The sequence below is a fragment of the Hibiscus syriacus genome, unplaced genomic scaffold (genome assembly GCF_006381635.1).
Source record: "Hibiscus syriacus cultivar Baekdansim isolate YM2019G1 unplaced genomic scaffold, ASM638163v2 tig00111394_pilon, whole genome shotgun sequence".
In the NCBI taxonomy this organism is placed as follows: Eukaryota; Viridiplantae; Streptophyta; class Magnoliopsida; order Malvales; family Malvaceae; genus Hibiscus; species Hibiscus syriacus.
Window position 1 is genome coordinate 715,048 of NW_024063080.1, and position 14,081 is coordinate 729,128.

At 37.8% G+C, this 14,081-nt stretch overlaps 1 protein-coding gene and 1 pseudogene across 1 annotated transcript; one reads left to right on the forward strand and one right to left on the reverse strand.

The window, feature by feature from the left end:
• The first annotated feature begins 1,921 nt into the window (after positions 1 to 1,921).
• LOC120160939 (eukaryotic translation initiation factor 4G-like) lies at positions 1,922 to 9,479 on the forward strand. The gene is given in 13 exon segments (XM_039171245.1): positions 1,922 to 2,079; positions 2,196 to 2,416; positions 2,561 to 2,667; positions 2,772 to 2,918; positions 3,133 to 3,206; positions 3,292 to 3,348; positions 3,714 to 4,572; positions 4,668 to 4,762; positions 4,841 to 5,089; positions 5,174 to 8,206; positions 8,208 to 8,296; positions 8,828 to 9,022; positions 9,105 to 9,479. Coding segments are annotated over 12 exon segments (5,403 nt in total). The 5' UTR covers positions 1,922 to 2,079; positions 2,196 to 2,249; the 3' UTR covers positions 9,436 to 9,479.
• Positions 9,480 to 10,801: 1,322 nt separating this feature from the next.
• LOC120160940 lies at positions 10,802 to 13,180 on the reverse strand (annotated as a pseudogene).
• Positions 13,181 to 14,081: the final 901 nt, after the last annotated feature.

Here is a 14,081-nt window from a genome sequence, read left to right on the forward strand (position 1 = left end):
CCAAATTTCGAATACTGACTAGTACTCACAATTTTTTCTGTTGGCTCATCATCGTCTAACTGGTCAATACGAAAACCGGAATTTGGTGCTGAAAGTTGATTGGGATTTGGATTAGAGAAAGGTTGTGGGTTTTGAGAAAAACTTAGTTGATTACTACCCGCTACTGACCCAACAATACTACTTCTAGGTTCAACAACATACAATGTAACATCATCTTGTGAAACACTAATGTAAGCAATGAATCGTTCAACATCTTCATTGTCGGTTAACAAATAAACTTTACCATTTCTCTGATAAGATAGCCTAAATCCACTTAGGGGCTCTAAATTCAATTTATTTGAAACACGTAGCATTAGAGTTTCATAAGTTAACTTTTGTAAAGACAATTTTAGTTGAAGATTCATGGGTAAAGGCATATATTGTAAAACACCATGAACATTATCCCATGACCCTCCAAAACACAAATCTATCCAAACATGATCAACATTAGATGATTTCATGGTTGTAAATTAATTTACTAAACAGACGAGCTGCGAAACTAAAACCTGTTGCCGGATTGGGAAGGATGTCGTTGGATATAGGAACGGATGTCGCCGGAGAGAGTGATAGATGGAGATGGAATGAGTTGCGATTTAGGGATTTAGTTTATGATTTCAGTGTTATATACCCAAAATTTAAGTGTTGTGATTTACAGATTCTCGTTGCGATTTACGGATTATCGTTGCGATTTACAGATTCTCGTTGCGATTTACGGATTATCGTTGCGATTTACGGATACGCGTTGCGATTTACGGATTATCGTTGCAATTTACGGATACGCGTTGCGATTTACGGATACGCATTGCGATTTACGGATACGCGTTGCGATTTACGGATACACGTTGCAGTTTACGGATACGCGTTGCGATTTACGGATACGCGTTGCGATATACGGATACGCATTGCGATTTACCCATACGCGTTGCGATTTACGGATACACGTTGCGATTTACGGATACGCGTTGCGATTTATGTGTTCGCGTTGCGATTTTCATATTCGCGTTGCGATTATGGAAAATCGCAATGCGAATTTGTACTATCGCATCACGATTTTCAAGAATCGCGTTGCGATTTTGGAAACTGATTTGCGATTCTGGGGATCGCGTTGCGATTTTTATTTCGCGTTGCGATTTTGTTGGTCATTTTGGCAAATCCAAAAAAAGTTGGTTAAAATCGTATATTATAACTTTTTTTTGGTCACTGAGGCGATTCTCTCTTAAAAAAACATAGAAACAAAATAGCCCTAAAAAATGCCGAATCACTCTTCTTCCAAACCATTAACCCCTTTGAAAAACACACACGCAGAAACCATGTTCCTTTTTTGTTCTTTGACGTCAACCCAAGCTCCACAACACTATTAAGCCATTGAACTCTCTGGTAATAATATCTCGTATTTTCTTTCAAACCCATTTTCTTTTTTAGTTTCCAGAACAATGAAATTATGCTTCTTTATGTGTGTGTGTGTGATTGCACTATTTCATTTCGTGTTTTTTCTTTAATGGGTACTTAAATTTTTATATGAAGGTAATTTATCTGTATGATTTTGTAAGATTTTTTATTTTTGAAGAAATAAATGGCGGACATTTCTTACCTATTTTCATAGAGTTGTTTGACTTGGTTGCTTGTAGATTGCAGTTTAGGGACTGAAGGAAATAATTAATATATATAAACTAAAATGAAAGATAAGATTGGGGATTTCCCTCACTTAACTACGACTCGTTCTATGTTTCAATCTCCTAAAAAATCTATCTTTTCACCACCTTACTCTACGGTTTGTTGCTTAATTTATGTACTCCCTCTTACTAATGGCTCATTCTTATTCTCATTTTTTTTTTTTTTATTTTAACTTTTATGTTTTTGTTGGCCTTTTCTTTCTTTCTCTCATTTTCTCATTCTGTTTCTTTCAGGTGAACTAAAAGTTATCATTGTTATATTTGCTTCTTCTGATTCTGGTTCCAATTCTGCTGCGTATATCAACATGAGTACGCAATTACAAAACCTTATCTTTCTTTCTCTCTACATACACTATTGAGTTCATAGGTACACTCTTCCACTGATCGAGCCTGATTCTCCATTGCACATTGTTGTATAGTTAGAATGTTATGATTGCTATATATTGATTTCTTTTCCATTTTTATTGATCTTTTTGTATGCAGAGATAAAAAGAAGTGATAGAAAAAGGAGGGAAATAGGAATCAAGGGTGGAATATATGTCTTTCAATCAATCGAGGTCTGATAAAAGCGAGCAACAGTATCGGAAATCCAGGCGATCAGTAGGTTTTAATCAGCAGCTGACCTCCTCAGGCTTTTACAATAAGGGTGCTGGCAGCGTGCCTGCCCTTTCACCGTCTCTTTCTTCATCGTCGTCCAATCGAAGGTAAATGCTTAATGGTTCGCTCTGTTATTTTTCTTTTAATTTTGATTGCAATTTATTTAGGATTTCCACAGGATTAGAGTTTTCTATTGCGACTTCTATTGATTGAGGATTCATTTTTTTGCTTGGGTGGTAATGAAATGATAGTTTTAAGAAGACTAACAATGCACAAGGAGGGCAATCTCAGGCAACTACACCTGGTGTGAATTCTAGTAACGTACAAAATGGTTCACATGTACAGCTCCAGTTACAGGGTATGATCCAAAATAATTTAAGCTTGTCTGATTTTATAGATTATAATTGAAGAAAATCAGATTATATTTATGTTATTTGCATTTGTTTTCATTTTCTTTTATAGGATCATCTGATACAGCGATTGCAAACGGTAGTACCAAGCCAGTTGAATCAGTCATCACTCAGAGAAGCACCCGAGCTGTTCCAAAGGCTCCAACTTCTCAACCGGCCACCCTGAGTTCTGATTGTAGCCCCATGACTCCCACAAAGGGTATGTTTATATGTTGCCTGGTGGACTAAGGCATTAAGCTTACAGGATCGAAGTTGTTGCAATTATAGGAAACTTGGGGTTCTTCATTTTACTTGTAGTTACAAATTACAATGATGTGTAATTTATTTGTTGTTTGTTTGTTTACATAATAAAATTCCAAGCTTAATCTGATGTAACTGATTATATGTATATATATTTCATTTATGATGATTAGATTCAGGAGATGCATCAAAACCGTTCTCTCTACAGTTTGGGTCCATAAGTCCTGTTTTCATGAATGGGATGCAGGTACCTTACTATTCTCATGTTGGTGTTCCATCTTTTCCCCATTCAAAACATTGTATCCTAAAATAGATGTCCCTGTTTGTATCAGATGCCAGCTAGAACTAGTTCAGCTCCCCCAAATTTGGACGAGCAGAAACGTGACCAGGTTTGTATGTCACCGTGTACTGTAAATTGTCTACTGATGTTTTTGCACCTCATCTTTCATCTCTTTATCTCTCTCCCCTTTAATAAAAATTTTAAAGGATACAGAGGTTTGTGGATTTTGGTCATTGGTTTTCTTCTTCATGTATTTCAATTTTCAAGAACCATAATATCTCACATTGCATAAAAATACAGATGATTTTCACTAATCACCGTGGTTATCTTTTACAATTTTAACCTACAGAAAACCTTTCTATACAAGTGTGACATGTTTGTGCCCATATTAAGTTTTGGTCTCATGTTGTTTTTAATTGATAGTCTTGGAATTTTAGGAATTCACTTAGATTTGAATGGCATTTTAACCTGCAGGCATGCCATGATTCCTCTTTTAGATCTGTACCGGATGTGCCCACTCCTGTTCCTAAGCAGCAGCAACCAAAAAAGGGTTCTCCAACTGTCCAATCTAATCTTGGGGAGGCCCAGGCAGTGCCCAAGGTCAAAAAAGATGCACAAGCCTCTATGGCATCCCCCACAAACCAGACACAGAAGTCATCTCTTCTTAGTTTGCCCATGAATCCTATGCAGATGTCATTTCACCACCAGCCGCAGGTTTCCATGCAGTTTGGGATGCCTAGTCCACCAATTCAATCTCCTACTTCAATGCAAATGCCAATGCATATGCCTTTACCTATGGGAAATGCACCTCAGGTGCAGCAACATGTCTTTGTTCCAGGTCTTCAGGCTCATCAATTGCCACCTCAGGGAATGATGCATCAGGGTCAGGGCTCGGGTTTCTCGCCACCGATAGGTGGCCAACTTCCTCCCCATTTGGGAAGTTTAGGAATGGGTATTGCCCCTCAATATCCTCAACAACAGGGAGGGAAGTTTGGTGTTCCACGTAAAACTACCACTGTGAAGATTACTCATCCTGATACTCATGAAGAATTAAGGCTTGATAAACGGACAGATACCCATGCAGATGGTGGGGCATCGGGTCCAAGGTCTCATCCTAATGTGCCATCTCAATCTCAGCCAATACAATCCTTTGGTCCTCATTCAGTCAACTATTGTTCCAATTCAATGTTTTTTCCGCCACCAAGTTCTCTTCCATTTTATAGTAGCCAGATAGCAGTTAATACACAAGGACCAAGATTTAACTATCCTATTAGCGAGGGTCATCAGAACATTTCTTTCATGAACTCAGCAGCAGCCCATGGTTCAGTGCCAGGTAATAAATTTGTATATGTTGCACATGGTACGTCAAATCACCTAATATGGAGCCTACAAATGATGTACATACTGTTTTGTCCTCTGTTCCATCAGGTTTGGTACAGGTTACTGTTAAGCCAACCATTGTTTCTGTTGGAGAAAAGGTTGTGGATTCCCCGTTGTCAAGTAGCTTGCCTGTTGTTGAAAAGGTTAGGTCCCTCAAACCTTCAATTCCAGCTAGTGAGATTAGCTCATCACAAGCTCAACGAGACTTGGATGCCTGTCAGGGGAGCTCTATACAACAGCCAAAACCTGGAACTGAGTCTTTAACATCCAAGTCATATTCAGCTGCAGCTAAACAACCTGGGTTAATTCCAAAAACTAACTTGGATGAAAGCCTGCCATTTAATTTCGTTTCCCCTACTCCAGCTGCCACATCTGAGGAGTCTATGCCAGTTATTGCTAGTAATGACGGCAAGAAGGATAATTTGAGTGGGTTCAACCCCATAAAAGATAATCAGAAGAAAGCCAATCAGGTATTTCTCTTACTTTTGTTTTCTAACAACGTGTTATGTTTTGTTTGTATGTATTTAACTTCTATTTTTCACATTGTTGGACAGTCTACATCAACATCTAGCTTGGCTTCCGACACTGCCGAACATGGTATGCCCTCAGGTTGTGCAGTTTCTAAAACAGTAGAGGCTAAAACAACTCTAACATCATCAGTAGTTGCTGATGTTTTATCACAACATACCAGGGAATTACCAACAGTTAACAATGCTTCACGTCCTTCCTTAGAGCGGAAGGCAGAAAGAAAGACTGAAAGTTTAACCTTAGCTTCATCTGATGTTTCTGGTACTGGAAGTAGTGTTGATAGCTTTAACATGGTTCGGCATGCGAAGACAGATGGTTCTTCAATGCTGGATGAACAACAGAAACATGAAATTAGTGTAATTAAGGGTGAAGAAGGAAAAACTTTACTTGAAGAGCAATTAACAGACAATTCTACTCTTGAGATTCCTTCACATTCCGTTCCCCTAAAATCTAAGGAGCTTAAGTCTAATAAAGGATCTGCTTCAAAGGCAACAGCTACCAGCAATGTACCTACCTCAGGAACCTCAAAATATGAGAGAGTCCCTGATAGCAGGGATGGCTCTCCCTCTAGAGTCATTGGCACTACAGATGTTGAAGGTTCTCACATTGATAATATCATTGCTTCTGATGCTTCTTTAAGTGTTACCAGTAGCAGTGAAATAACTGTTTCTAATTCTGTTGCATCTGACAAGCAGTTTGATACCATCCCAGTTCTTGATCCCTCAGAACCAACTTCAAAATATGAAATGGAAGGTGTTCAGGTGCCTAGTTCAAAGGAGAGACATGTGCTAAATCTCAATAGGACAAGGAGTAATACAACTAGAGGGAAGAAGAAAAGAAAAGAAATTCTTCAGAAAGCAGATGCTGCTGGAACAACTTCTGATCTCTATATGGCATATAAAGGCCCTGAGGAAAAGAAAGAGACAGTAACACGTGCGGAAAGCAATTTTGTTGGTCAGAATTTGAAGCAGACATCTTGTGAGACCCCTCACCTTGATGCCATAGGAAGTGAGAAGATATCACAGAATAAAGCTGAACCAGATGATTGGGAAGATGCCGCTGACATCTCTACGGCAAAATTAGGAACTTCAGGTAATGGTGAAAGGGCCCGTGGAGGGCTTGTAAATCGTGAGAAAGGTGAAAGCAGAAATATAGCGAAGTATTCCAGAGATTTCCTCCTTAAGTTTGCAGAAAAGTGTACTGATCTTCCACCTGGATTTGAGATTGCTTCTGATATTGTAGATGTCTTGATGGTTACCAATGCCAATGCTTCTCACTTTGTTGATCGTGATTCATACAGTGGTAGTGGAAGAATAATGGATAGACAATTTAGTGGAGCTCGACAAGATTGTCGTGCTAGTGGAATGGTCGATGATGACAGATGGATTAGACAACCCGGTTCTTTTGGCCCTGGAAGGGATTTGCGTTTCGATCTTAGTTATGGTGCTGCTGTAGGTTTTCGGCCTTGTCAAGGAGGTAACTTTGGTGTTCTTAGGTACCCACGGGGACAAGCACCTCTGGCATATGTTGGAGGGATCCTTGCTGGCCCAATGCAACCTATGGGTCCACAAGGAGGAATGCCACGCAATAGTCTTGATTCAGAAAGATGGCTGCGAACTGCTAACTATCAGCAAAAAGGGTTTATTCCTTCTCCACAAACTCCTTTGCAGATGATGCACAAAGCTGAAAGGAAGTATGAAGTGGGTATAGTATCTGGTGCAGAAGAATCCAAGCAAAGACAACTGAAGGCCATTTTGAACAAACTAACTCCACAAAACTTTGAGAAACTCTTTGAGCAAGTAAAAGCAGTAAAAATTGACAATGTAGTTACTCTCACTTGTGTTATCTCACAAATTTTCGACAAAGCTCTAATGGAGCCTACTTTCTGTGAAATGTATGCGGATTTCTGTTTTCATTTGGCAGGAGAGTTACCTGATTTTAGGGAAGAGAATGAAAAGATAACTTTCAAGAGATTGCTACTAAACAAGTGCCAGGAAGAATTTGAGAGAGGAGAGAGAGAACAAGAAGAAGCAAACAAAGTTGAGGAAGAGGGCGAGGCTAAGCAATCTGAAGAGGAACGAGAGGAGAAGAGAATCAAGGCACGAAGACGAATGTTAGGTAACATTAGACTTATTGGGGAATTGTACAAGAAGAAAATGTTAACTGAGAGAATAATGCATGAATGCATTAAGAAATTACTTGGTGAGTATGAGAATCCTGATGAGGAGGATGTTGAGGCTTTGTGCAAACTAATGAGTACGATTGGAGAAATGATTGATCATCCAAAAGCAAAGGTACATATGGATGCTTATTTTGACAGGATGGCAAAGTTGTCGAACAATATAAAACTGTCTTCTAGGGTTAGATTCATGTTGAAGGATTCCATTGACCTGAGAAAGAATAATTGGCAACAGAGGAGGAAAGTTGAAGGACCTAAAAAGATTGAGGAAGTGCACCGAGATGCTGCACAAGAGCGACAAGCACAAACCAGTAGGCTTGCTCGTGGTCCTGGCATCAATGCTGCTGCAAGAAGAGCACCCATGGATTTTGGTCCAAGAGGGTCTATGTTATCTTCTCCTGGTTCTCAGATGGGTAATTATAGAGCGATGCCAAATCAAGCTCGTGGTTTTGGTGCTCAGGATTCTCGCATGGATGATAGACAGTATTTTGAGGCTAGGACTTTGTCGGTTCCCTTGCCTCAAAGACCAATGGGTGGTGATGATTCTGTTACTTTGGGTCCTCAGGGAGGTCTTGCTAGAGGGATGTCATTTAGGGGACCATCAGGAATATCCAGTACTCCCTTAACTGATGCTTCTCCAGCTTCAGGAGATTCTAGAAGAGTGGCCACTAGTTTGAATGGTTTTAATTCTAAATCAGAGCGAGCTACTTATGGTTCTAGGGAGGATCTAATGCCAAGAAATGAGACAGATAGATCTACAGTGCCTACTGCTTATGACTACTTGAATTCCCAGGAACGGGGCATGAATTTTTTTAACTGGGGTCCTGATCACAGCTTTGATAGATCTCATACTACTTCAGCTGCACGAGGCCAAAAGACCCAGTTCAACTCAAACTGTTCCTTCAAAAAAGTGCTGGTCTGAGGAGCACCTGCGTGATATGTCTCTGTCTACAATTAAAGAATTTTACAGGTATCCCCCTTGGCCCAAGTGTGATTTAGTGTTTTCCTTATCTAACCCTAGTGCTTCCTTTCGATATATTTATGTACAAGTACAAACACAAATACATACATTTGCATAAGGATGTATATGTTTTCTCTACTTTTAGTAAAAAATTTGATCTGCAAAACTGCATCGGAAAAGTTTGTTTACTGATGGTTAGCTTCAGGATCTCCAATATCAAATTTGCGAGATGGTCGTCTAATGTTCTGACTGAAATTAACATGCCCAACTGTTGTCTTGTCATGTTTTTACATTTAGAAGCAAAAAATGTTCAAGTTTTTATTTATCTTTAGATGACTGATATATCAAGGTTTTGTTGTGGACAGTATGGTTAAGATATTGATAATGTGCTTAATTTGGGTAAGTAGTACAATCTCGAACGGTAATCTTAGTGTTATAGACATGTTTATATTGTTGTCTATAATTAATTTACAGATTACATATGATTACCTGGTTGAACTTATCAAAGTGCTTGGGATTTTTCTCTTTTGATTCTTACAGTGCTAGGGATGAGAAGGAAGTTGCTTTGTGCATCAAAGACTTGAATTCTCCAAGCTTCCACCCCTCAATGATTGCTCTTTTTGTAACAGACTCTTTCGAGAGAAAAGATGTGGAACGTGATCTTTTGGCCAAGCTACTTGTGAATCTGACAAGGTCTCATGATGGTGTGCTGAGTCAAGTTCAACTTGTTAAAGGGTATGAAGATCAATCATTTGGTATCAACATTTTGCTAACAGGTTTGGTAATAATAACCATTTGAATTTGTTTCCTGATTCAGGTTTGAATCTGTTCTCAGCACACTAGAGGATGCTGTAAATGATGCTCCAAAAGCTGCAGAATTTCTTGGTCGTCTTATGGCCAAACTAATAATAGAAAATGTGGTATCCTTGAAAGATATTGGACGTCTATTATATGATGGTGGAGAGGAGCCAGGGCGTCTTCGGGAAACCGGGCTTGCCGGGGACATTCTTGGAAGCATATTGGGAGTAATTAAAACAGAGAAAGGAGAAAGTGTGTTTAATGAAGCTCGAGATAGCTGCAACTTGCGGTTGGAGGACTTTCGCCCACCAGATCCTTACAAATCAAGGTTATTAGAAACTTTTCTTTAGAGGATAATAGTAATAATAATGATTATGATGATGGTTCTCAGTTTTGTATGTTTTTGCTTAGAGGAGATGTTGAAAGTCTAGTGCTTCAGGGTTTTACACATGGTGGATTTCTTCTTCTTGGCCACGTTTTAATATTGTTATTTCTTGTAAACGTTCAATGCAATCATGGAAAGATCAATTTCCTTTTGCTTCAAAAGATGATCTTGTTACTTCCACCATTGTATAAACCTTGGATTGAAGGCATATTCAACAACTTAAAATTCTCGGAAACAAAGGTCTTTAGTATTACTTTGAATATACGTATAAACTTTGTTCTGCTAAGTAAGAGATTGAGCCATAAAAGGGCCACTAAAACAATTTGGTTACATAAATGTCATAACCCAAGGAAAAGCTTAATTATTATAAATTCTTGGGTAAAGTATACAAATGGTCCCGACTATAGAGTGTTACTTTGTTGAGTTCTTCGACTATTAGAAGTTACAAAATGGTCCCCGACTATAGGATGTTTTGTTGAGTCTTTCAACTATTAAAAGTTACAAAATAATCATTAGACTATTCATATATTTCAAACTTGTTTTTTTTGTTAAAAAAAATTGACGAACGTCTGAATTATATTAATTTATTGACTGAGATATAATAAAATCATATTTTAAATGTCTGTTGGCATCATTGTTTCTTTTAAGCACTATGTTGATGAAATATATTTCAAGTACTGACTTGATGATATAATGTAAACGGAAAGTCTATTCATAAAATACAATTCAAACAATTCTAGTATCGGATTTTATCATATCCCAATCAACAAGCTTATGTCTTGCTAAGAAGACCACCAATTTTTTTAATAGAAAAGATAAGTTTGGAACATAAGAATAATCAGGTGATTATTTTATAACTTTAATAGTCAGAGGACTCAATAAAACAATATCATATGATCAGAAGATCATTTTATAATTTTTAACAGTCAATGGACTTAACAAAAGAATGTTTTATAGTCAGGGGACTATTTTTGTACTTTACTCAATAGTTTATCATGATATAAAAAAGAATTAGTAGAAATATATATTTAAAATTAATAAGATAAATAAAAATTAAACAGAACAATACATCTTCAAATAAGTAAATATTTCTTCTCTTTATTCTAATTAAATTATGCAAATAATAACAAATTACTAAATTAATGTAATACTAACCCTTATTAAATTTCAAACCACTCCGTTCTTACAAAAGGAAAAAAAAACAATGTCGCAAACTTTGACCTCAAGGTTGACATGTTGAGAAATTAAACATAACGACTTCACCAATATGTTACAAGCAAATCTGAGTTGAACTTGGAAAGTCATTTCCTCTGTTCCAGCCAGCATTGAGGCAAAACAACTAAAAGTTGTACAAATCCTCAGCAGAAAGAAACATGCATTTATTAATCATAGGTGATAATAATCAAAGGACGAAAGGTTTTGTATACACATCAAACGGCTGGCATGCTGTCAGCTGGGGCTCCTGTCAACCCATAAAAGCCCAAAAAAAGGGTCAGAAATTGCAACACATTATCTTCATTTTAGCTTTTTCATTTGTCCCTGTAAGCCAAAAGCACTTTTGTTTCACTGTAATATTCCAGGTCCGATAACTCGAATGAGCCTTTCTCACAATGCCAAATTCCAAATTCTAAAATGAACTTAGCTTAAAGGACTTGATATCATAAAACATCTGAGAGACAATCAGGTCAAAGTTTTGGTTGTTTTAACAAAGATTTTACCAGTGTTTGTTCTAAACAATGTTAATTAGTTGGCAGGATATATGTTGATTCCACATGCATCTGCATTATCATTTTTACGCATATATCAACCTAGCTGCTAAGCATTAGCTTGTTTGAGTACGTATGGTGTGTTTGAAACATGCCCTACTATACAATCAATCAAAGCACTCTTTTTTTGAGGAAAGGAAACAAAACTGATAAGTCGGAGAGACACAGGTTTTCCTTAAATAATTGAACATGGGAATATTACCTGCCTCAACCCACCACCAAGTCCAGCAGTACTACCTCCTGTCAAAAGCATGGTGACGAGGGATGTAACAGCACCACCAGTAAGGTCACCACCACCACTATCCACACTTAGAATCGCATTGCGCATTGCAGTGAGAATACTCCCATATGTAGCCCCATGCCCCCGCTCGATGGCTTGGATGAAACAGAATGTCATGGCACCAGTTGATGTAATCTTTGATAGGGCCTGCTCCACAAAGCATTACAATATTTTTTTAGTCTTTGAAATCTAAAGTGCCATCAGAATTGAAGTTTCAAGACATGCAATCAGTTTTCAAGAATCTCACAGATGTATCAGCAGAAGTTTGATCATCATCACAACCACTGAAGGAGATTACCTCTCCACCATTTGTTCCCTTCCATAAACCTGATGCAGGACGATGATCCTCCCATACATACTGTCCAACCCTGGACAAAAACAATGCATCAACTTCTGGTCTTCAAAGTCATCAAAACAGCATAGTTAACCATAAACTAAACGGCCCAAGGATACGAAAAGCTTATGGGTCAACCCTAGACAATAAATAGGTCCTTTCAACACAAAATACACTTTTCTTCCCAACATGCAAACTAAATTTCTTCTCTGTGGAATGGAGATTCTGTTTCTAACAAAACTAGTAGGAATCTTGATTAAAAGCTAATGGTACATAAGCATGTTCAGCAGCAGCAAACCTGTTCATTCTACAAAGGAACGGTAAATCCAATACGGTTCCACTATGGCAAGCATCAATGAGTGCGTGAAGCTTAACCCCGTGAGGTAGTGGTCGAACAATAGTTGCATTTATCTCATCATCAACAATCATCCCTTGAGTTTATAAATCCAAAGGACAAAGGGTCATCATAACCGTCGACTTCATCACCATTGTAATTCCGTTGCCGTGAACCGTGACCGGAATAGTGAAACAACAGAGAATCGCCAGGTTGACAACCTTGAACTAGCCAATATAACGCCATCCTCAAATTATGCTTCGTTGGAAGCCTGTAGGGATCGGTTTCTTCTTCTGCATTGGGAAAAAAATGGTAGCACTTTTAATTATTTAATTCAAATACACAATTAAGAAAGCTTGAGTTAAAACCATAAAATAAATGCATCATACAGAAAGGAAAGATTCCTTGAGGTAGCTATCACCTTTTATGGTCAAAATTCGATTTTTAAACCCTAGAATTTACTGCCCGTTCATATATTGATCAATAGAATTGATTCCAATTCGGACAAAAGGTAACAAAATTTAATGATAAAAAGAAAAAGGAAAAAAAAGAAGAAAGATTACCGGTGAGCATGAGAATGGAATCTTCGGGAAACTTAAACCTGTTGACGAGAAGGTAACGCATGCACTTGGCGTCGTTAATGCAACCCTTGAGCTCGTGCCTCGAGTATCTATACGATATCCCACAGATCACCGCCCTTTTCCGACCGCGCGCGTGGGGAGGGGCACCGGGAGGCGTGTGGTTAAAGGGGGAAGGGGGAGAAGAAGATGACGGAGGAGGCACGTGAGAGGAAGGAGCAGGCGGTTGAGAGGGAGGAGGGGTGGATCGAGGGTCGGCGATGTTGGTAACGGCTTTGCAGATTGCGCAACGGATGGATCGGGCTCCCTGCGGGAGCTGCAAAGGGGTGCGGCATCCGGAACAGTCAACCAGCGTCGGCGGTGGGTAATTGTGGTACATGCCTGGCCCTGGCGGCTGATACATCCTCAAAATCTCAAGGTAAATACTAAAAGAAAAAAAGAAGAGAAAATTACTTGCAAATTTTGGTGGGGGGGGGGGGGAAGAAAAAGGAGGAGAAGAAGAAATGAGCGTTGATTGGTACGCAGTTGGAAGAGGAAATTGATTAAAAAGACTGCGTTTTTATATTTTTCAATGAACAGATATTTCTTGTGCATCGTCTGTCATGCATGCATCCAATATTTCTTGTGCAAGGAAGGGCCAAATTATAAAGGAAGCTTACCTAATTTAAAATTAAAATATTATGAAAATGGGTGTGATCGAAACTATGATAAAAACATATATTTAAATTGGATTAATTTAAAATATGACATTATAAAGAATATAATATTTTAACTTGTAACTACAAATGTTATAAAAATATAATATTTTAAGTTGTGTTTAACTTAAATACTATATTTTTAATAATATTTTATATCGCGTTTATTTATATCGTTTTTAGTCACATCCTATCCGTTGCAAAACAAAACTCCCTAAAGGATGGGGATCCTTGTCAATATGGATGTGAGCCTCTCAACATTTTACTCACTATTTGGAGTTCATATCAATCAATGAATTTTTGGGCAAATAATTCCAACGTCTAGATTTATTTTGAACTGATTAAATTTAATTTTCGTTAAAACTGATTAAACTTTCAAAACATACAAAGTGTATTATAATAATTAATACCAAATAACATGTAGAGCCATCATACTTATTCAGTAGTAGTTAAATTTGAATCAATTTAATTTTATACTGACCTTTTTGTAAATATTTAAAAGTTAGAAGATAAAACTATATATTTTTAAAAAAATTGTAAGATATCGATACCTTGGAAAGGGATCGATATCTTCTCAAGCTTCAATGTTTCAATATCTATTTTTTTTAAATTAAGATTGAATAC